This window comes from Ipomoea nil, unplaced genomic scaffold, assembly GCF_001879475.1.
Source record: "Ipomoea nil cultivar Tokyo-kokei standard unplaced genomic scaffold, Asagao_1.1 scaffold1361, whole genome shotgun sequence".
NCBI classification, from domain to species: domain Eukaryota; kingdom Viridiplantae; phylum Streptophyta; class Magnoliopsida; order Solanales; family Convolvulaceae; genus Ipomoea; species Ipomoea nil.
This window is the reverse complement of record NW_017617789.1, coordinates 2,102,420-2,124,728: the sequence shown is the minus strand read 5'-3', so window position 1 is coordinate 2,124,728 and position 22,309 is coordinate 2,102,420. Positions and strand designations below refer to the sequence as shown.

Sequence of the window (22,309 nt, the reverse complement as noted above, 5' to 3'; positions counted from 1 at the left end):
TAGGGGTTTGACTTTTTTTTTTTTCTCCTGTAATTTAAGACAAATTAAGATGAATGATTTAATTATTTAAAGGAGCAGCGAGACCAACCATTTGTCCAAAGTCGGACTTAAATTGCTAAACATAAATGCTTTGTTTGATATAGTTTGTCTTAGAGTTTATATGAGCTATAAATAAACTATAAGTTCGATATTTATTTAAAAAGAATGATAAATTTCTTTTGAAATTTGAGTAAATACTTAAAATGGTCCTTCGACTATAGCTAAATTCACAAATTGATCCTCAACTTTCAATTTCAACCAATTAAGTCCTTTAACTTTGTAATTTTGACACAATTTGATCCTCCATCTATTTGACCGTTTGTTGACTGTGATCGATAATCTCCAGAAAAACCTTCAGTTCTCGTTGGAGCACGTGGTGGCCTCCCGGATGACGTTGCACTAGTTCGGAAACACGTCGTCTTCTTCGCTCTGGTACAAACTCAACTACATTGAATCCTAAGGGAGGATGAAGAAAGGCGACCGAATTTGGTAGATTGCTTTCGGCAGTGGATTCAAATGTAATAGTGCGGTCTGGAAATACAACCAGAACCTTAAAAAATCGACGATGGACCATGAAATTACATATATATCCTCAAAAATCACAGTCAACAAACGGTCAAATAGACAGAGGACCAAATTGTGTTAAAATTACAAAGTTAAGGACTTTTTTTTTTTTTTTTGAATGCACAAAGTTAAGGACTTAATTGGTTGAAATTGAAAGTTAAGGACCAATTTGTGAATCTATAGTCGAGAGACCATTTTGAGTATTTACTCTTGAAATTTTGATAAACTCATATTGTGATTCTAGTCCACATTTTATATTGTCTATAATTGACTTATTCAATCGAAAATACTAATAAATAATTTTGAAGTTGAATTTGAAAACTTAAGACTAATAAGTAAATTGCGGACCAACATCTTCTGAAATCTTGTATTATGGCGAAGTTGAACTCCTACTCCCAATTTTTATTCTATCTCACAAAATTTTGATGTTAACATTTTTATTGGGACCCATAAAATGAAGATAAATAACCATCAATTCTTACCTCAAGAATAAAAATCAGAAAGTGAAAATAAATAATACATGTAATAGAACTCAAAAAAAAATGAATCTTCGGCCGTTCTTTTTTTTTTTTTTTTAATTAATTATATTATTTAAAGTTTTATTTAAAAATTATTTTTAAAATCATTTTTTTTTTGGTGAGGATTTTTAAAAGCATTAACCGTCATTTTAAGTAAACATGTCTTTTTGAACATAATTACATAATTTTGTATTATTTAAGGATCTAATTGCATTTTTTTGAATTCAATAACTTAATTAAATTTTATTGTGGAAATGGATGGCATATTTAACACTTATATTCCCAAAAAATATAATACTGAGTACAATGGACTATACTCCACTATTCCTCCACCTATTAAAAAAAATTACTAGTCAAAGTGTGTGGTGTGTGCAGTCTTGGCATTTGACTTGTAATTAAAAATTGCTCAAGAAATGGCGAGGCTGTGGGATGAGTTCAATATGCATACTTGTTTCAACATTCAAGGATCAGCAAAAGAAGATGAAGGCAAACAAGACTATAATGTTTTCTTTCTCTATTTCTATCTGCAGCCAGTCAATCTCTGTTTTTCTCCTTCCATTTGTGTTGCTCATCTTCTTTCTTCCGCCATCTTCACCAGCTCCTCCCAATCACAATGGGCTCTACAGGGACTCGCAGCAGCTATTATCGTTCAAAGCTACCATTTTTAACCAAACACCATTTCAGAACTGGGTATCATCCTCCACAAATCCCTGTAGCTTCACTGGTATTACATGCAAAGGATCAAGGGTCTCTTCTATAAATCTCACACACACTATGCTCAGCATAGATTTTGGGATGGTTTCTGCTTACTTGCTCAGTCTTGAAAACCTGGAGAGCCTTGTGTTGAAGAAAGCCAATCTCAGTGGCTCACTCGCTTCTGCCTCAAAATCCCAATGCGCTGCTTCTTTGAGGTACATAGATCTAGCTGAAAACTCCATCTCAGGGCCTGTTTCTGATATCTTTAGCCTTGCTCGTCAGTGCTATAATCTTAAGTTGTTGTCTCTGAAGGGTAATAAATTATCAGGAAAAATTTGGGAATTGAGGTTTATGAATTTGTCATATTTGGACCTTTCTGCCAATAATTTCTCTGAAAATTTTCCTCCATTTCAAGACTGCTCTAGTTTACAACATCTTGATTTATCATCCAACAAGTTTAGTGGTAATATTGATGCCTCCCTTTCTTCATGCTCCAACCTCAGTTTCCTCAATCTCTCCAACAATAAACTCTCTGGTGAGTTGCCTGTTGAAACCCTACTAAATTTGACTAGCTTGAAGACATTGGTTTTATCATTCAATTATTTTGTTGGTGGCTTGTCTGAGTCATTTTCTAGCTTGGTAAACTTAGAGACCTTAGATTTGAGTTCTAATAATGCGTCTGGTTTGATACCCTCTGGGATTTGTAAAGACCCTAAGAATAGCTTGAAAGTGTTGTACCTTCAGAATAACCTGTTTACTGGTCCAATACCTGAAAGTCTAAGTAACTGTTCCCAATTGGAATCTCTTGATCTTAGCTTTAATTACCTTAATGGGAAGATACCATCTGGCCTCGGGTCCTTGTTGAAGCTTAAGGATTTGATAATTTGGATGAATCAGCTTGAAGGGGAAATCCCAAGGGAGCTAATGTACTTGCAGTCTTTGGAAAATCTGATTCTTGATTTCAATGAATTGTCAGGGTCAATGCCTGAAAGTCTCAGCAACTGTACTAATTTGAAATGGATTTCTTTGTCGAATAATTTGTTGAGTGGTGCTATACCAGTTTCATTAGGGACCTTGTCTAATCTATCCATTCTAAAGTTGGGAAACAACACCATCTCTGGGAACATACCTGCTGAGTTGGGACATTGCCGCAGCTTGTTATGGTTGGATCTCAACACCAATTTCTTGAACGGTACTATCCCACCCGCTCTGTTCTTACAATCTGGCTTTATTGCAACGCCATTACTTACTGAGAAGCAATATGTGTATATTAAGAATGATGGAAGTGAGCAGTGCCACGGAGCAGGAAATATACTCGAATTTGGTGGGATTACACAGGATCGCCTTGACAGGATTTCAATGAGGAACCCCTGCAATTTTACTAGAGTCTACGAGGGCATTACACAACCAACATTTAACCACAACGGATCCATCATTTTTCTTGACCTTTCTTACAATAAGTTGGAAGGCAGTATTCCAAAGGAATTAAGTTCCATGTACTATCTCTCTATTCTGAATTTGGGGCATAATGATCTCTCTGGTCCAATACCTCAAGAACTTGGAGACTTGAAGAATTTTGCAATTCTTGATCTGTCGCACAACCAACTCAATGGCTCAATTCCACAGTCATTGACCAGCCTCACATTTCTTGCGGATATTGATCTGTCAAATAACCACCTTTCTGGAATGATACCTCAATCAGCTCCTTTTGACACATTTCCAGATTATAGGTTTGCTAATAATTCTGGCCTTTGTGGATACCCCCTTGCTCGGTGCGTTGCAGAATCAAATTCAAGTTCAAGTTCTAAGCCTAGCAGATCAAAGAAAAAGCATTACATCATTATACCTTGTGCTGTAATTGCAGGAGTACTTATTGGGTTAGTAATTCTGTTACTTGTGTTCAGACGTGGAGTGGAAGGGAGAGAGGACAATGATGAAGAAGAATGGAGTATCATTTCACTTCAAAGGTTGGAATTCAATAAATGGGAAATCTTGGCCAGTCTGACAGATGAAAATTTGATTGGAAATGGAGGGTCAGGAAAAGTATATAGAGTGATCACCAAGAAGGGTCAGAGTGTTGCAGTTAAAAGCATATTGCATGAACAAAAGCAAGGGCAGGGATTAATGGAGAAACAGTTCCTAGCAGAGGTTAAGATTCTTGGGGGAATTTGGCACAACAACATAGTGAAATTGTTATGCTGCATCAGAGGAAAGACTACAAAGCTTCTTGTGTATGAGTACATGGACAAACAATGTGTTTACAAATGGTTGCATGGAAAGAAAAGAGGCTTAACTACTCAAGTCTTGCAGTGGGAGAGGAGGCTAAAAATTGCCATTGGAGCTTCACAAGGGCTTTGCTATATGCATCACGGTTGCAATCCACCCATTGTTCATAGGGATATCAAGTCCAGTAACATACTCGTCGACTCTGACTTCAATGTCAAGATTGCAGACTTTGGACTGGCAAAGTTGATGGCGAGTGAAGGAGATCCAGAAACAGCATCTGCTATTGTGGGAACCTTTGGTTACATTGCCCCGGGTACATTTTTTTATATCTTCATCACTTCAACTCCCACTTATTTTTATACTTGCATAGTCACATATATCATGAGAATGCAGAATATGGCAGTACAAGAAAAGTGGATGCGAAGAGCGACATCTACAGCTTTGGCGTAGTTCTCTTGGAATTGACAACTGGAAGAGAAGCCGTGCCTGCAAATGAGGATATGAACCTGGCACAATGGGCACACAAACACCAAAGAGAAGGGAACTCAGCTGCAGATGCCCTAGATGAGGAGATCAAGGACCCACGTTATCTGGAGGCAATGATCGCTGTTTTCAAATTAGGCCTTGCATGCACTTTGAATTCCCCATCAAGCAGGCCGTCCATGAAAGATATTTCACAGATTCTTCAAAGATACAGCGAAAACACTCATCTGTCTTTAGAGAACCAATAGACAATATAATATTTCCACTTTACTTTTGAATGCAAAATATTTTGCAATGGTTTGTTTAGTTTAATTTCACTATTGCACTCACAGTGCAGTTATGCTGGATCCTTTATAATTCATAATGCAACTCCACTTTTTTTCCTTGATTTTCTTAGATGTTAAAGTGATAAATAAACTTTCTGGAGCTCAATAGTAATTGCATTATTGAAATTCCAAAATTAATAATATTCACAGGAATTGAAACATGCATGCAACTTAAGAGTGAATTCTATTTTCGGTCCTACTGTTATAGGGCGTTTCCAATTTTAGTCCACCTTAATTTTTTTTTGCCACTTTATAACCACTATTATTGAATGTGTTCCACTTTTAGTCCCACTGTTAGTATTTCCATCAAGAGGCCGTGTAATCTAGGGGTATTTTGACATTTCTTCTCATCCAAGACTATGTTTGACTAAAGAAATGAGAACATTAAACCTAAAACCTAAGAAACCTCGCCGGCCCATGTTGGAACGAACAAAACAATGTAGGTTTGGCTTCCCATTCTCGTTGTTCGAAGAGCCATCTTCGAATATCGGAGGAGGAGGACGAAGTGCCTGGATTAAAAGAGAAGAGACAAACATAAAAAGACCAAAATACCCTTTGATTATACGGCCTCTTGACGAAAATATTAACGGTAGACTAAAAGTGGAACACATTCAATAACAGTGGTTGTAAAGTGGCAAAAAAAATTAAAGTGGACTGAAATTGGAAACGCCCCTATAACACTAGGACCAAAAATGGAATTCACTCTGCAACTTAACTATTTGGAGGAATTAATGAAGCATGTTTACCAGTTCACAGGCCTCGCTTGCGTCTTCAAGCTCGTACGATCAATTATATACACCATGATTGCATCAAGATATCAACTCTAGCAACATACTCTTAAAGTCCCAGAGTTTGAATTCAATACTAAGATTGCAGATTTTGCAAGGTGGACACAGTTCTAAAACTATTCATAATTATGAATATAAGTTCAAAAATTATGAACATATAGTTCTATACTTATGAACATAGAATTGTGAACATAATTATGAACATATAGTTCTGCAATTATGACTATAGAGATTCAATAATTGTGAATATGAAGTTCAAAAATTATGAATATATAGCTTTATAATTATGAACATATAGTTCAGTAATTGTGAATATAGAGTTGAATAATTATGAATATGAAATTCAAAAATATGAATATATACCTTTATAATTATGAACATATAATTCAATAATTATGAACATAGAACATTGTATACTTTGCAAGGCGGTTTCACAGCATAACGATTGATTGAAGTAAACGCCGGGTCATTAACTCAATTCTAGGTATTCTGGTCCAAATATGTTACACTAAAAGAAAAGTATTTAAATTGAATTTTGGTTTAGAAATCCGTTAGCAGAGTATGTAGACTCCAAGTCCAAGTCCACCCAACGTAATTTATGGTTCAAATCGAGCAATACACCAATCAAGTCATTCTCATAGTCAGGACTAATTTTTGAGGGACAAATTATAAACAAGAACACGAATTATAATTGAATTTTAAATACTTTGTACTTAAGTAGAAGATTTTTTTTATTTTTTTATTTGGTAGCAAATTATATTGCCATCAAATTAATTAATTAATTAATAATAAATAAATATATATATAAAAATATATAATACACGCACATATGTGAGTGTGTGTATTAGTTATTTTGACAAGTTATTTCCTCTCGCTTCTTTGGCGACTTATTCTCTCTCATTTCTTTGGCAAGTTCTTTTTTCATTAATGTGAAACGATTTAATTTATCAAGGCGTATGTTTATCTCATCTTGAGCAACGAACAAGATCTGAACCATGATATGCAGTTCAGATTAATAAAGATATTGTCTACGGACAGATGAGCTGCAATAGTTACTCAGGTGGTATGCAAGACTTCTCAAATAGAGTCAGTGTTGGATAGCCAGATCATTAACAACATCAAAGAAGCTTCAAGTTACTCCATTGAATTCAGCTTCAATTTTGTAACACAGTTTGCGATTCAAGTTTCTTTTAGCATTGCTAGGAAAGTTGTTTCTATGTTTGACTGTAAAGAATGTTTTATCATTTTATCGATTTTTATTGTAACTGTTTCAACTTATGATTAATGAATTAGTTCTTTATTTTCAAAAATAAAAAATAAAAAAGAATGATTTCTTTTATTTTTTTCTTCATCATTTTTTATTCCATTGTTCAAAAGTAAGGGAACAAAAATGGTAGTGAGTTTTAAGATTTATGAACGATTTCAATTCAATAGTAGTATAAGAAGAGTAGTCCTCATAGGGAGTCCAAATGAGATGATTCAAGTGTCAAAGGAAAGATAAGGAAGTCCTCAACAACTTTAATATTGAACATTTTGAGAGATTCCGGATGCATTCATACCAGAATATCATAACATTCAATTCGGACACGTCCTGAGGAATTTGTCTTGCAACAAGTTGATAGTGTTTTGATCATATCTCCTTAATATAAAGTCCAATCAAGGTGATTCAAGTGACTATGGAAAGCTAAGAGAGTGTCCTGCAACTTTTATGTTCAAAGTTTTTTCATATTCGGAACAAAACAATACCAAACTTGATTGCCTAGTTGTATTTCCAGTTTGTTTGGTGATTTAATATAAATTCTGTTCTTTGGTTTTAAGGAAAAAAAAAAAAAAAAAAAAAAACATAGCCAAAAATTAGACTCTGTTTAAATTTTCAAATATGGAATAATCAAATCATTCAAATGTGGCAGCTGTCCAAAGTCGGAGTTGGAGTAGGGAGGGCAGTATGATTGGTTGAAGCAAATCCTAAGGCTCATGTTCTCGACGGTCTAACACTTCTCCATATTCATTCATCTAATATTATATAACATCTATACAAAACTAATAAATAAATAAAATAAAGAAAAAAAAAAACCCCAATGAAGAATCCAAAATTAAAAATTTTAATCTCCCAAAAAAGAAATTGTGAAAATACATTATTGTTTTTAATTGTGAGTTTAATGAAACTATCTACCACTAACTTGTTCAAAAACTCTCAAGTCAAAGTTGGACTTTGGACAGTAAACTTCTTTGATATACAAGAACATAATAGACGAGAGCAATTGCTAGCTCCTTCGATCCTCACCATCTTATTATTATTAGCTGAAAATGGTGGTGCACCACCCTATTCATCATGCCTTCTTCTTCTTCATGCTCCTTTTCTCCTTCCCAAATTATTCACAATCTTTAACCACTCATGGGGACGATGAAAGGGCTATTTTACTTATCCTAAAACAACACTGGGGGTATCCATTTTCACTATTTGAGCAGTGGAACTCCATTTCCTCCCCATGTGACTGGCCTGGAATTTCATGCAACTTCAATGCAAGTGTCACACGGATATCTCTCTCTGGAATGAGCATCCCAGGATCATTCCCGGCCTCAACTATTATATGCCAGCTCAACAACCTTGTTTCAATCAATTTCAGTTCCAATAGTCTCTGGGGAACTATACCAGCTAACCTCTCCAGCTGCTCAAAGCTTGAAACCTTGGATCTATCCACAAATCATTTGGCAGGAAAAATAGCAGGTGAGTTGTTTTCCATGAAAACCCTGCGTAGTTTAAATCTTCAACACAACATGTTTTCCGGTGAGATATCAACACCCATGGTGGCTTATAGTTTGGAGTCTCTTGATCTTTCAAGTAACCATTTGAATGGATCAATACCAGATGATATAGGAAATTTTTACAACCTTAGCTACTTAAATTTGTCCATGAATACTTTGAGTGGTCCAATACCTGCTACATTGTTGCGGTTGCATCAACTCTCTCATCTTTCACTTGCCTCAAACAATTTGACTGGTGAAATTCCTGCTAGATTATTTGACTTGCTTAGTCTGAGTAGCATAGATCTTTCTCATAATCATCTGAGTGGAAGTATTCCAAGAGGCTTTGGAGAACTACATCAATTGCAGAATATTGATGTATCATATAACAAATTTTCCGGAGACATATGTGAATCTGTTAGCCATATGTGGGATGCGAGACTAACCCTTAGGATGTGCAAGAACCACTTTTCTGGGAGAATACCTTACGAGCTAGTAAAGCTAAAATTTGTGGACACATGCCTTGATCATGTGAATTTATGTTCAGAACAGCTGTTTTCTAGCTCTGAACAAATGGTTATGGAACTCCCAACATGCCCTTCCCAAAGCTTTTCGGGATTATACAATTCCACTGCACATAAACTGCAGAAGTTCCAATGAGCTAAGTAAATCAAACAAAACCCAACCTTCGAAACCAAATCATACGAGGATTGTAACTTGTGTCGTGATTGCAGCGGCAGTAGTACTCATCATTGGGATAGGAATTCTGATACTGGTGTTCAGACCTAGGGTGGGAAGGAGAAAACAAAGTGATGGAGAAGAATGGAGTATGATTTCATTTCAAAGGTTGGAATTCAATAAATGGGATATTTTGAGTGGTTTGATAGATGAAAATTTGATTGGAAATGGAGGGTCAGGAAAAGTATATAGAGTGATTACCAAGAAAGGCCAAAGAGTTGCTGTTAAAAGTATAAGGCATGAACAAAAGCAAGGGCATGGATTAATGGAGAAACAGTTCATAGCAGAGGTTAAGATCCTTGGGGGAATTTGGCACAACAACATAGTGAAATTGCTATGCTGCATCAGAGGAAAGACGACAAAGCTTCTTGTGTATGAATACATGGACAAACAATGCCTTCATAAATGGTTGCATGGAAAGAAGAAAGGCTTAACTACTCAAGTCTTGAACTGGGAGACAAGACTAAAAATTGCCATTGGAGCTGCACAAGGCCTCTGCTATATGCATCATGATTGCAGTCCACCCATTGTTCATCGAGATATCAAATCCAGTAACATACTCGTCGACTCTGACTTCAATGTCAAGATTGCAGACTTTGGACTGGCAAAGATGATGGCGAGTGAAGGAGATCCAGAAACAGCATCTGCTATTGTGGGAACCTTTGGTTACATTGCCCCGGGTACATTTTTTTTTATATCTTCATCACTTCAATTCCCACTGCTTTTTATACCTGCAGAATCACATATATCATGGGAATGCAGAATACAGCAGAACAAGAAAAGTGGACGCGAAGAGCGACATCTACAGTTTTGGCGTAGTACTCTCGGAATTGACAACGGGAAGAGAAGCAGTGACAGGAAATGAGGATATGAACCTGGCACAATGGGCACACAAATACCAAAGAGAAGGGAACTCGGCTGCAGATGCCATAGATGAGGAGATCAAGGACCCATGTTATCTGGAGGCAATGATCGTTGTTTTCAAATTAGGCCTTGCATGCACTTTGAATTCCCCATCAAGCAGGCCGTCCATGAAGATATTTCACAGATTCTTCAAAGATACAGCGAAAACAATCATCTGTCTCTAGAGAGCCAATAGACAATATAATATTCCACTTTACTTTTGAATGGACTTGTCCCATTAGAAAACATTTTGCAATGGTTTGTTTAATTTAATTTGACTATTGCATTGACAGTGCAATTATGCAGGATCCATCATAATTCATATTTCATAATGCAACTCCACTTTGTTTCCTTGATTTTCTTAGATGTTAAAGTGATAAATAAACTTTCTGGAGCGCAATAGTAATTATATTGGAGTTCCAAAATGAATAATATTCACAGGAATTGAAACAGGCAACTTAACCATTGGAGGAATTAATGAAGCATGTTTACCTGTTCACAGGCCTCACATGCGTACGATCAATTATATACACCACGATTGCATCAAGATATCAACTCTAGCAACATACTCTTAAAGTCCCAGAGTCTGAATTCAATCAGACTTTGGATTAACAAATATGTCAGCAATTGAAACAAATCCAAAAACATGCTAGTGTGGGAACCTTTTGTTACATTGTCCCAAGTATGTTTTTCATATCTTCAATTAACACTTAAATTTTTTTGATGTGTTCTACACCTAGTAGAATCACATAGCACTATACTGCAGAGTGTGGCAACACAAGAAAAGTGAATGTGAATATCAACATCTATAAGTCCTCCAATAATTATATAGAATTTCACCCAAATAATATTTCACCCAACAAACCCAAACAAATGTCACTCCGTGTAAGAAATCAAGCCAAACTCAAGTAAAGAAAAGAAAGAAAAAAAAAAAAAAAGTATTGATAGATCTATTCTCTAAATTAAAGAGCAAAAAATTGAGGAAGAAAAATGAATAAAAGAAATAGATAATTAACATAAACAAGGCGCACGTACTTAACTCATTTTTATCTATTTGAAAGTAGTATACATAAAATACATTATTTGAAAGTACATGATTTTTTATATATTATCAAATAATGTACATTCAGTACATAAATAATGTACTTTTAGTATATTAAAAATGTATATTGCATTCATGGTCCACACAATAATTTTCCAATTAATTTCTGGGTCACATTAAGCAATAGATTTGGTTTTCAGTCCTTTTAGCTTAATTAATTGTTTGAAAATGCTGCAGCTGAGCCTCTTCATCATGCCTTGTATTCTTCTTCCTCCATTTCTCCTTGCCAAATTCACATTCTTCAACCACTGAAAGGGCTATTTCACTTGGCCTAAAACTAGGACCATGAAAAGATTGAGAAACCCATATATAATATACTTGCAGAAACCAAAGATGAGGCCTAATTACACTAGTTTTCCCTACAATGCTTTCTTTCTCTATTTACACCAGCACTCAATCTCCATCTTTCTTCTTCCACTTATGTTGCTCATATTCACCAACTGCTCTCAATGGGCTTTACAGGGACTCGCAGTTGCTATTATCCTTCAAAGCTAGCATTTTTAACCAAAGCCCACTTCAAACTGGGTATCCTCTAAAAATCCCTGTAGCTTCACTGGTATTACATGCAAGGGCTCAAAGGGTCTCTTCTATACATCTCACAGACACTATGCTCAGCGTAGATTTTGGCTTGGTTCCTACTTACTTGCTTAGTCTTGAAAACTTGCAGAACCTTGTGTTGAAGAACACCAATCTCAGCGGCTCTCTCACTTCTGCCTTAAAATCCCAATGCTCTGCTTCTCTTAGCTACATAGATCTAGCTGAAAACTTCATCTCAGGGCCTGTTTCTGATATCTATAGCCTTGGTCGTCGGTGCAATAATCTCAAGTCCCTCAACCTTTCCAGCAACTCCATGGACCCTCCTGGGAGGGAGGTTGCTGCAGGTGGAGCAACCATTAGACTTCAAAGTCTTGATCTTTCTTACAACAAAATTTAAGGGCAGAACATATTTGTTATGCTGTCCCCCAGTGATTTTCCCGATCTTGACTTGTTGTCTCTGAAGGGTAATAAATTATCAGGAAAAATTCCGGAATTGAGTTTTAGGAATTTGTCATATTTGGACCTTTCTGCCAATAATTTCTCTGAAAATTTTCCTCCATTTCAAGACTGCTCTAGTTTACAACATCTTGATTTATCATCCAGCAAGTTCATTGGTAATATTGGTGCCTTCCTTTCTTCATGCTCCAACCTCAGTTTCCTCAATCTCTCCAACAATATGTTCTGGGGTAGTGTTGCTAAGCTGCCTAGTGGGAGTTTGCAGTATTTGTACCTATGGGGAAATGATTTTCAGGGGGAGCTTCCAGGGCATATTGGATATTTATGTACAACTCTTGTGGAATTGGACTTGTCTTCCAACAACTTTTCAGGTATGGACGTATGGTCCCTGAGACACTTGTTGATTGCTCAGCCTTGGAACTTCTAGATCTTTCCAACATTAATTTCTCTGGTGAGTTGCCTGTAGAAACCCTACTAAATTTGACTAGCTTGAAGACATTGGTTTCCTCGGGTGGGGTGGCAGTCATATGGGCATCTTTGTCAATACTAGCAGATATATTTTAATGGTTCATTTCCAATCCAAATGATTTGAGCCATTTAATTTGTGTTCTGTGATTCTTGCATTAACTGGAAGAATATCGGACACAACTATAGACTTAGGCTCAGACATTAGGCTATCCAACAAGAAGATATCTCAAATCAGACAACCAAACTTCCAGAATCAGACCTCTAAGCCACAACAAACACACAAACAGCCACACAACTTCACTGTCTAGCAAAGCAAAAAATAAGAGGGATATTACCGGGACCTCCAATGCCAAAACCGAGCCTAGAGCAGCGACGTAGAAGACCGGGCGACCTCGGGAAAGTAGACCGGAGTGGATTCCGGCGCCGGAGTGACGCACACGCGCCGGCGCGTGGACAGCCGGCAAGGGACGAAGGTGGCGCGTGAGGGCCACTCGCCGGGCGAAATCACGTCGAATTCAGCAGTCCGGCCTATCGGCGACCGGCGACTCTGCTCCTGATGGTGGTGACGACAAACGGCCGGCGACAATTCCGACCCAAACCTCCACCGTGCGCAGAAGCAGAAAGAGGAAAAAAAAAAATTCTGTGTTTTTTTTCTTTATGTGGCTCTTGATACCATGTTCTAATCTCTGTATTCCATACAATTGAGTCAAGAGGATACACATATTTATACTAGGCTATGCACACTAACTATGGTAAGGATCAATAATATCCCTAAGATATTATACACACTATCCTAAGATATTATACTGAGATCATATCAAATATTCTTCTACCATATAATGTCTAACAGTTTTATCATTCAATAATTTTGTTGGTGGCTTATCTCACTCATTTTCTAGCTTGGTAAACTTAGAGACCTTAGATTTGAGTTCTAATAATGACTCTGGTTTGATACCCTCTGGGATTTGTAAAGACCCTAAGAATAGGTTGAAAGTGCTGTACCTTCAGAACAACATGTTCACTGGTCCAATACCTGAGAGTCTAAGTACCTGTTCTTAATTGGAATCTCTTGATCTTAGCTCTAATTACCTTTGGACGGCCACCTCATTTGAATATACAAGAACATAATAAGAAAAAAGTCGGAGTTTCAGGTATGTTTAATTAAACTCAGTTTGAATTGTTCCAGGCCGGTCTAAATATTTGACACCTAAATTAAAAGTATCCAAAGTGAATTTTGGTGTAGATATGGACTGGGCAGATGGAGTTGCTAAATATTATTATATTTAGGATAATCCAAAATTTAGTTCAGATATGATTAACTCCAAGTCCAAGTCCAAGTCAACAACAATAGACCAAGTCAGACTCTTTCAGTAGTAAAGGAAGTGAGTGATGAGCAGCAAGCAATAGAATAGAATAGGAAGACCAATTCAGCTAAGCTAAGGGTCCTAATTCTCATCACCATTATATTACATTAAGAGCTTAGAAGCACACCTGGTCTTATTAATTAGCTTATAATTGTTTGAAAATGCTGCATCCTCATCATCATGCCTTGATGTTCTTCATCATCATCCTCCTTTTCTCCTCCTTAAATTATTCACAATCTTTAACCACTCATGGTGATGATGAAAAGGGTATTTTACTTAGCCTAAAACAACAATACTGGGGAAATCCATCTTCACTTGAGCAGTGGAACTCCACTTCCTCCCCATGTGACTGGCCTGGAATTTCATGCAACTTCAATGGAAGTGTCACACGGATATCTCTCACTGGAATGAACATCCGAGGATCATTCCCGACCTCAACTATTATATGCCAGCTCAACAAACTTATTTCAATCAATTTCAGTAACAATAGTCTCTTTGGAACTATACCAGCTAACCTCTCCAGCTGCTCAAAGCTTGAAGAGTTGGATCTATCTGCAAATTATTTGTCAGGAAATATACCAGGAGATTTATGTACAACTCTTGTGGAATTGGACTTGTCTTCCAACGGATTAGTAGGTGTGGTTCCTGAGACCCTTGGTGATTGCTCAACCTTGGAACTTCTAGATCTATCCAAAAATAGATTCTCTGGTAAGTTGCCTGTTGAAACCCTACTAAATTTGACTAGCTTGAAGATACTGGTTTTATCATTCAATAATTTCGTTGGAGGCTTGTCTGAGTCATTGTCTAGCATGGTAAACTTAGAGACCTTAGATTTGAGTTCTAATAACATCTCTGGTTTGATACCCTCTGGGATTTGTAAAGACCCTAAGAATAGCTTGAAAGTGTTGTACCTTCAAAATAACCTGTTTACTGGTCCAATACCTGAGAGTCTAAGTAACTGTTCCCAATTGGAATCTCTTGATCTTAGCGTTAATTACGTTAAAGGGAATTTACCATCTAGCCTCGGGTCCTTGTTGAAGCTCAAGGATTTGTTGATTTGGTTGAATGAGCTTGAGGGGGAAATCCCATTGGAGTTGAGGTACTTGCAGTCTTTGGAAAGACTGCTTCTTGCTTTCAATGGCTTGTCAGGGTCAATCCCTGAAAGTCTCAGCAACTGTACTAATTTGAAATTCATTTCTTTGTTGGATAATTTGTTGAGTGGTGCTATACCAGCTTCATTAGGGCTCTTGTCTAATCTAAGTATTCTGGAGCTGGCAAAAAACTCCCTCTCTGGGAGCATTCCTGTTGAGTTGGGGAATTGCAGAAGCTTATTTTGGTTGGATATGAACACCAATTTCTTGAATGGGTCTATTCCCCCTGCTCTGTTCAAACAATCTGGCAATATTGCAATATTACCTGTGAAGCAATTTAGGTTTATTTGGTATGATGGAAGTGAATATTGTCAAAGTACAAGTTTTTTCGAATTTGATGGGATTACAGAGGATCGCCTGGACAGGATTTTAACCAGGAACCCCTGCAACAGTACTAAACATTACAAGTACAGTTTTTCAATACCAATATTTCACCACAATGGATCCATGATTTTCCTTGACCTTTCATACAATAAGTTGGAAGGCAGTATTCCAAAGGAATTAGGTTCCATGCAGTATCTCAATATTCTGAATTTAGGGCATAATGATCTCTCTGGTCCAATACCTCAAGAACTTGGAGGCTTGGAGTATGTTGAAAGCCTTTATCTATCATACAACCGACTCAATGGCTCAATTCCACAAACTTTGACCAATCTCATATTTCTTACAGGTATTGATCTGTCTAATAACCAACTTTCTGGAGCGATACCTTGTGCAGCTCAATTTTTATTAATTCCTGAAAAATCATTTGCCAATAATTCTGGCCTTTATGATTGCCATCATCCTCATTATGGCCAAGAATCAAGTCCAAGTTCAATTTCAAAGTCTAGTAGATCAAAGAAAAAGCATTACATCATTATAGGTTGTGGTGTAATTGGAGGGGTACTCATTTGGTTAGTAACTCAGTTACTCGTGATCAGACTTGCAGGGAAAGGGAGAATGGAAAATGATGGAGAAGAATGGAGTATGGTTTCATTTCAAAGATTGGGATTCAATAAATGGGATATTTTGGGTGGTTTGACGGATCAAAATTTGGTTGGAAATGGAGGGTCAGGAAATGTATATAGAGTGATCACAAAGAAAGGCAAAAAAGTTGCTGTTAAAAGTATAAGGCATGAAAGAAACGAAGGCCACATTTTGGAGAAGCAGTTTATAGCAGAGGTTAAGATCCTTGGGGGAATTTGGCACAACAACATAGTGAAATTGTTATGCTGCATCAGAGGAAAGACTACAAAGCTTCTTGTGTATGAATACATGGACAAACAATGTGTTCACAAATGGTTGCATGGAAAGAAAAGAGGCTTAACTACTCAAGTCTTGCAGTGGGAGAGGAGGCTAAAAATTGCCATTGGAGCTTCACAAGGGCTTTGCTATATGCATCACGGTTGCAATCCACCCATTGTTCATAGGGATATCAAGTCCAGTAACATACTCGTCGACTCTGACTTCAATGTCAAGATTGCAGACTTTGGACTGGCAAAGTTGATGGCGAGTGAAGGAGATCCAGAAACAGCATCTGCTATTGTGGGAACCTTTGGTTACATTGCCCCGGGTACATTTTTTTATATCTTCATCACTTCAACTCCCACTTATTTTTATACTTGCATAGTCACATATATCATGAGAATGCAGAATATGGCAGTACAAGAAAAGTGGATGCGAAGAGCGACATCTACAGCTTTGGCGTAGTTCTCTTGGAATTGACAACTGGAAGAGAAGCCGTGCCTGCAAATGAGGATATGAACCTGGCACAATGGGCACACAAACACCAAAGAGAAGGGAACTCAGCTGCAGATGCCCTAGATGAGGAGATCAAGGACCCACGTTATCTGGAGGCAATGATCGCTGTTTTCAAATTAGGCCTTGCATGCACTTTGAATTCCCCATCAAGCAGGCCGTCCATGAAAGATATTTCACAGATTCTTCAAAGATACAGCGAAAACACTCATCTGTCTTTAGAGAACCAATAGACAATATAATATTTCCACTTTACTTTTGAATGCAAAATATTTTGCAATGGTTTGTTTAGTTTAATTTCACTATTGCACTCACAGTGCAGTTATGCTGGATCCTTTATAATTCATAATGCAACTCCACTTTTTTTCCTTGATTTTCTTAGATGTTAAAGTGATAAATAAACTTTCTGGAGCTCAATAGTAATTGCATTATTGAAATTCCAAAATTAATAATATTCACAGGAATTGAAACATGCATGCAACTTAAGAGTGAATTCTATTTTCGGTCCTACTGTTATAGGGCGTTTCCAATTTTAGTCCACCTTAATTTTTTTTTGCCACTTTATAACCACTATTATTGAATGTGTTCCACTTTTAGTCCCACTGTTAGTATTTCCATCAAGAGGCCGTGTAATCTAGGGGTATTTTGACATTTCTTCTCATCCAAGACTATGTTTGACTAAAGAAATGAGAACATTAAACCTAAAACCTAAGAAACCTCGCCGGCCCATGTTGGAACGAACAAAACAATGTAGGTTTGGCTTCCTATTCTCGTTGTTCGAAGAGCCATCTTCGAATATCGGAGGAGGAGGACGAAGTGCCTGGATTAAAAGAGAAGAGACAAACATAAAAAGACCAAAATACCCTTTGATTATACGGCCTCTTGACGAAAATATTAACGGTAGACTAAAAGTGGAACACATTCAATAACAGTGGTTGTAAAGTGGCAAAAAAAATTAAAGTGGACTGAAATTGGAAACGCCCCTATAACACTAGGACCAAAAATGGAATTCACTCTGCAACTTAACTATTTGGAGGAATTAATGAAGCATGTTTACCAGTTCACAGGCCTCGCTTGCGTCTTCAAGCTCGTACGATCAATTATATACACCATGATTGCATCAAGATATCAACTCTAGCAACATACTCTTAAAGTCCCAGAGTTTGAATTCAATACTAAGATTGCAGATTTTGCAAGGTGGACACAGTTCTAAAACTATTCATAATTATGAATATAAGTTCAAAAATTATGAACATATAGTTCTATACTTATGAACATAGAATTGTGAACATAATTATGAACATATAGTTCTGCAATTATGACTATAGAGATTCAATAATTGTGAATATGAAGTTCAAAAATTATGAATATATAGCTTTATAATTATGAACATATAGTTCAGTAATTGTGAATATAGAGTTGAATAATTATGAATATGAAATTCAAAAATATGAATATATACCTTTATAATTATGAACATATAATTCAATAATTATGAACATAGAACATTGTATACTTTGCAAGGCGGTTTCACAGCATAACGATTGATTGAAGTAAACGCCGGGTCATTAACTCAATTCTAGGTATTCTGGTCCAAATATGTTACACTAAAAGAAAAGTATTTAAATTGAATTTTGGTTTAGAAATCCGTTAGCAGAGTATGTAGACTCCAAGTCCAAGTCCACCCAACGTAATTTATGGTTCAAATCGAGCAATACACCAATCAAGTCATTCTCATAGTCAGGACTAATTTTTGAGGGACAAATTATAAACAAGAACACGAATTATAATTGAATTTTAAATACTTTGTACTTAAGTAGAAGATTTTTTTTATTTTTTTATTTGGTAGCAAATTATATTGCCATCAAATTAATTAATTAATTAATAATAAATAAATATATATATAAAAATATATAATACACGCACATATGTGAGTGTGTGTATTAGTTATTTTGACAAGTTATTTCCTCTCGCTTCTTTGGCGACTTATTCTCTCTCATTTCTTTGGCAAGTTCTTTTTTCATTAATGTGAAACGATTTAATTTATCAAGGCGTATGTTTATCTCATCTTGAGCAACGAACAAGATCTGAACCATGATATGCAGTTCAGATTAATAAAGATATTGTCTACGGACAGATGAGCTGCAATAGTTACTCAGGTGGTATGCAAGACTTCTCAAATAGAGTCAGTGTTGGATAGCCAGATCATTAACAACATCAAAGAAGCTTCAAGTTACTCCATTGAATTCAGCTTCAATTTTGTAACACAGTTTGCGATTCAAGTTTCTTTTAGCATTGCTAGGAAAGTTGTTTCTATGTTTGACTGTAAAGAATGTTTTATCATTTTATCGATTTTTATTGTAACTGTTTCAACTTATGATTAATGAATTAGTTCTTTATTTTCAAAAATAAAAAATAAAAAAGAATGATTTCTTTTATTTTTTTCTTCATCATTTTTTATTCCATTGTTCAAAAGTAAGGGAACAAAAATGGTAGTGAGTTTTAAGATTTATGAACGATTTCAATTCAATAGTAGTATAAGAAGAGTAGTCCTCATAGGGAGTCCAAATGAGATGATTCAAGTGTCAAAGGAAAGATAAGGAAGTCCTCAACAACTTTAATATTGAACATTTTGAGAGATTCCGGATGCATTCATACCAGAATATCATAACATTCAATTCGGACACGTCCTGAGGAATTTGTCTTGCAACAAGTTGATAGTGTTTTGATCATATCTCCTTAATATAAAGTCCAATCAAGGTGATTCAAGTGACTATGGAAAGCTAAGAGAGTGTCCTGCAACTTTTATGTTCAAAGTTTTTTCATATTCGGAACAAAACAATACCAAACTTGATTGCCTAGTTGTATTTCCAGTTTGTTTGGTGATTTAATATAAATTCTGTTCTTTGGTTTTAAGGAAAAAAAAAAAAAAAAAAAAAAAAAACATAGCCAAAAATTAGACTCTGTTTAAATTTTCAAATATGGAATAATCAAATCATTCAAATGTGGCAGCTGTCCAAAGTCGGAGTTGGAGTAGGGAGGGCAGTATGATTGGTTGAAGCAAATCCTAAGGCTCATGTTCTCGACGGTCTAACACTTCTCCATATTCATTCATCTAATATTATATAACATCTATACAAAACTAATAAATAAATAAAATAAAGAAAAAAAAAACCCCAATGAAGAATCCAAAATTAAAAATTTTAATCTCCCAAAAAAGAAATTGTGAAAATACATTATTGTTTTTAATTGTGAGTTTAATGAAACTATCTACCACTAACTTGTTCAAAAACTCTCAAGTCAAAGTTGGACTTTGGACAGTAAACTTCTTTGATATACAAGAACATAATAGACGAGAGCAATTGCTAGCTCCTTCGATCCTCACCATCTTATTATTATTAGCTGAAAATGGTGGTGCACCACCCTATTCATCATGCCTTCTTCTTCTTCATGCTCCTTTTCTCCTTCCCAAATTATTCACAATCTTTAACCACTCATGGGGACGATGAAAGGGCTATTTTACTTATCCTAAAACAACACTGGGGGTATCCATTTTCACTATTTGAGCAGTGGAACTCCATTTCCTCCCCATGTGACTGGCCTGGAATTTCATGCAACTTCAATGCAAGTGTCACACGGATATCTCTCTCTGGAATGAGCATCCCAGGATCATTCCCGGCCTCAACTATTATATGCCAGCTCAACAACCTTGTTTCAATCAATTTCAGTTCAATAGTCTCTGGGGAACTATACCAGCTAACCTCTCCAGCTGCTCAAAGCTTGAAACCTTGGATCTATCCACAAATCATTTGGCAGGAAAAATAGCAGGTGAGTTGTTTTCCATGAAAACCCTGCGTAGTTTAAATCTTCAACACAACATGTTTTCCGGTGAGATATCAACACCCATGGTGGCTTATAGTTTGGAGTCTCTTGATCTTTCAAGTAACCATTTGAATGGATCAATACCAGATGATATAGGAAATTTTTACAACCTTAGCTACTTAAATTTGTCCATGAATACTTTGAGTGGTCCAATACCTGCTACATTGTTGCGGTTGCATCAACTCTCTCATCTTTCACTTGCCTCAAACAATTTGACTGGTGAAATTCCTGCTAGATTATTTGACTTGCTTAGTCTGAGTAGCATAGATCTTTCTCATAATCATCTGAGTGGAAGTATTCCAAGAGGCTTTGGAGAACTACATCAATTGCAGAATATTGATGTATCATATAACAAATTTTCCGGAGACATATGTGAATCTGTTAGCCATATGTGGGATGCGAGACTAACCCTTAGGATGTGCAAGAACCACTTTTCTGGGAGAATACCTTACGAGCTAGTAAAGCTAAAATTTGTGGACACATGCCTTGATCATGTGAATTTATGTTCAGAACAGCTGTTTTCTAGCTCTGAACAAATGGTTATGGAACTCCCAACATGCCCTTCCCAAAGCTTTTCGGGATTATACAATTCCACTGCCACATAAACTGCAGAAGTTCCAATGAGCTAAGTAAATCAAACAAAACCCAACCTTCGAAACCAAATCATACGAGGATTGTAACTTGTGTCGTGATTGCAGCGGCAGTAGTACTCATCATTGGGATAGGAATTCTGATACTGGTGTTCAGACCTAGGGTGGGAAGGAGAAAACAAAGTGATGGAGAAGAATGGAGTATGATTTCATTTCAAAGGTTGGAATTCAATAAATGGGATATTTTGGAGTGGTTTGATAGATGAAAATTTGATTGGAAATGGAGGGTCAGGAAAAGTATATAGAGTGATTACCAAGAAAGGCCAAAGAGTTGCTGTTAAAAGTATAAGGCATGAACAAAAGCAAGGGCATGGATTAATGGAGAAACAGTTCATAGCAGAGGTTAAGATCCTTGGGGGAATTTGGCACAACAACATAGTGAAATTGCTATGCTGCATCAGAGGAAAGACGACAAAGCTTCTTGTGTATGAATACATGGACAAACAATGCCTTCATAAATGGTTGCATGGAAAGAAGAAAGGCTTAACTACTCAAGTCTTGAACTGGGAGACAAGACTAAAAATTGCCATTGGAGCTGCACAAGGCCTCTGCTATATGCATCATGATTGCAGTCCACCCATTGTTCATCGAGATATCAAATCCAGTAACATACTCGTCGACTCTGACTTCAATGTCAAGATTGCAGACTTTGGACTGGCAAAGATGATGGCGAGTGAAGGAGATCCAGAAACAGCATCTGCTATTGTGGGAACCTTTGGTTACATTGCCCGGGTACATTTTTTTTATATCTTCATCACTTCAATTCCCACTGCTTTTTATACCTGCAGAATCACATATATCATGGGAATGCAGAATACAGCAGAACAAGAAAAGTGGACGCGAAGAGCGACATCTACAGTTTTGGCGTAGTACTCTCGGAATTGACAACGGAAGAGAAGCAGCTGACAGGAAATGAGGATATGAACCTGGCACAAT

The 22,309-nt window shown here is 36.5% G+C and overlaps 4 protein-coding genes and 1 pseudogene across 4 annotated transcripts in view; all 5 read left to right on the top strand.

The window, feature by feature from the left end:
- The first annotated feature begins 1,526 nt into the window (after window positions 1-1,526).
- On the top strand, window positions 1,527-4,867 carry LOC109185810 (systemin receptor SR160-like). Its single transcript, XM_019335753.1, has 2 exons — window positions 1,527-4,356; window positions 4,437-4,867. The coding sequence occupies exons 1-2, from the start codon at window positions 1,551-1,553 to the stop codon at window positions 4,772-4,774; spliced, it is 3,144 nt and encodes a 1,047-aa protein (XP_019191298.1). The 5' UTR covers window positions 1,527-1,550; the 3' UTR covers window positions 4,775-4,867.
- Window positions 4,868-8,179: 3,312 nt separating this feature from the next.
- Window positions 8,180-9,815, top strand: LOC109185813 (probable LRR receptor-like serine/threonine-protein kinase At4g20940). The gene is made up of 2 exons (XM_019335757.1): window positions 8,180-8,506; window positions 8,579-9,815. The coding sequence occupies exons 1-2, from the start codon at window positions 8,194-8,196 to the stop codon at window positions 9,043-9,045; spliced, it is 780 nt and encodes a 259-aa protein (XP_019191302.1). The 5' UTR covers window positions 8,180-8,193; the 3' UTR covers window positions 9,046-9,815.
- LOC109185812 (receptor protein kinase CLAVATA1-like) lies at window positions 9,199-10,435 on the top strand. The gene is made up of 2 exons (XM_019335756.1): window positions 9,199-9,803; window positions 9,886-10,435. Exons 1-2 carry the CDS (start codon window positions 9,215-9,217, stop codon window positions 10,209-10,211), a joined length of 915 nt encoding a protein of 304 aa, XP_019191301.1. The 5' UTR covers window positions 9,199-9,214; the 3' UTR covers window positions 10,212-10,435.
- An 806-nt stretch (window positions 10,436-11,241) lies between these two features.
- Window positions 11,242-17,167, top strand: LOC109185798 (annotated as a pseudogene).
- Window positions 17,168-21,691: 4,524 nt separating this feature from the next.
- The window catches only part of LOC109185796 (receptor-like protein kinase 5), a 7,539-nt gene continuing 6,921 nt past the window's right edge, over window positions 21,692-22,309 (top strand). The window contains exons 1-2 of the mRNA XM_019335743.1: window positions 21,692-22,105; window positions 22,162-22,302. Of these exons, the coding sequence (XP_019191288.1) occupies window positions 21,692-22,105; window positions 22,162-22,302 (555 nt within the window). The remainder of the gene's footprint in view (window positions 22,106-22,161; window positions 22,303-22,309) is intronic.

What these genes read in the sequence shown, in the direction of transcription:
- LOC109185810 (XM_019335753.1), top strand. Translation starts at nt 1,551, where the DNA reads ATGAGTTCAATATGCATACTTGTTTCAACATTCAAGGATCAGCAAAAG. An exon ending in CTTTGGTTACATTGCCCCGG is followed by an intron (nt 4,357 to 4,436) that starts GTACATTTTTTT and finishes ATGAGAATGCAG; the next exon opens with AATATGGCAGTACAAGAAAA.
- LOC109185813 (XM_019335757.1), top strand. Translation starts at nt 8,194, where the DNA reads ATGAGCATCCCAGGATCATTCCCGGCCTCAACTATTATATGCCAGCTC. An exon ending in CCATTTGAATGGATCAATAC is followed by an intron (nt 8,507 to 8,578) that starts CAGATGATATAG and finishes GTGGTCCAATAC; the next exon opens with CTGCTACATTGTTGCGGTTG.
- LOC109185812 (XM_019335756.1), top strand. Translation starts at nt 9,215, where the DNA reads ATGATTTCATTTCAAAGGTTGGAATTCAATAAATGGGATATTTTGAGT. An exon ending in CTTTGGTTACATTGCCCCGG is followed by an intron (nt 9,804 to 9,885) that starts GTACATTTTTTT and finishes ATGGGAATGCAG; the next exon opens with AATACAGCAGAACAAGAAAA.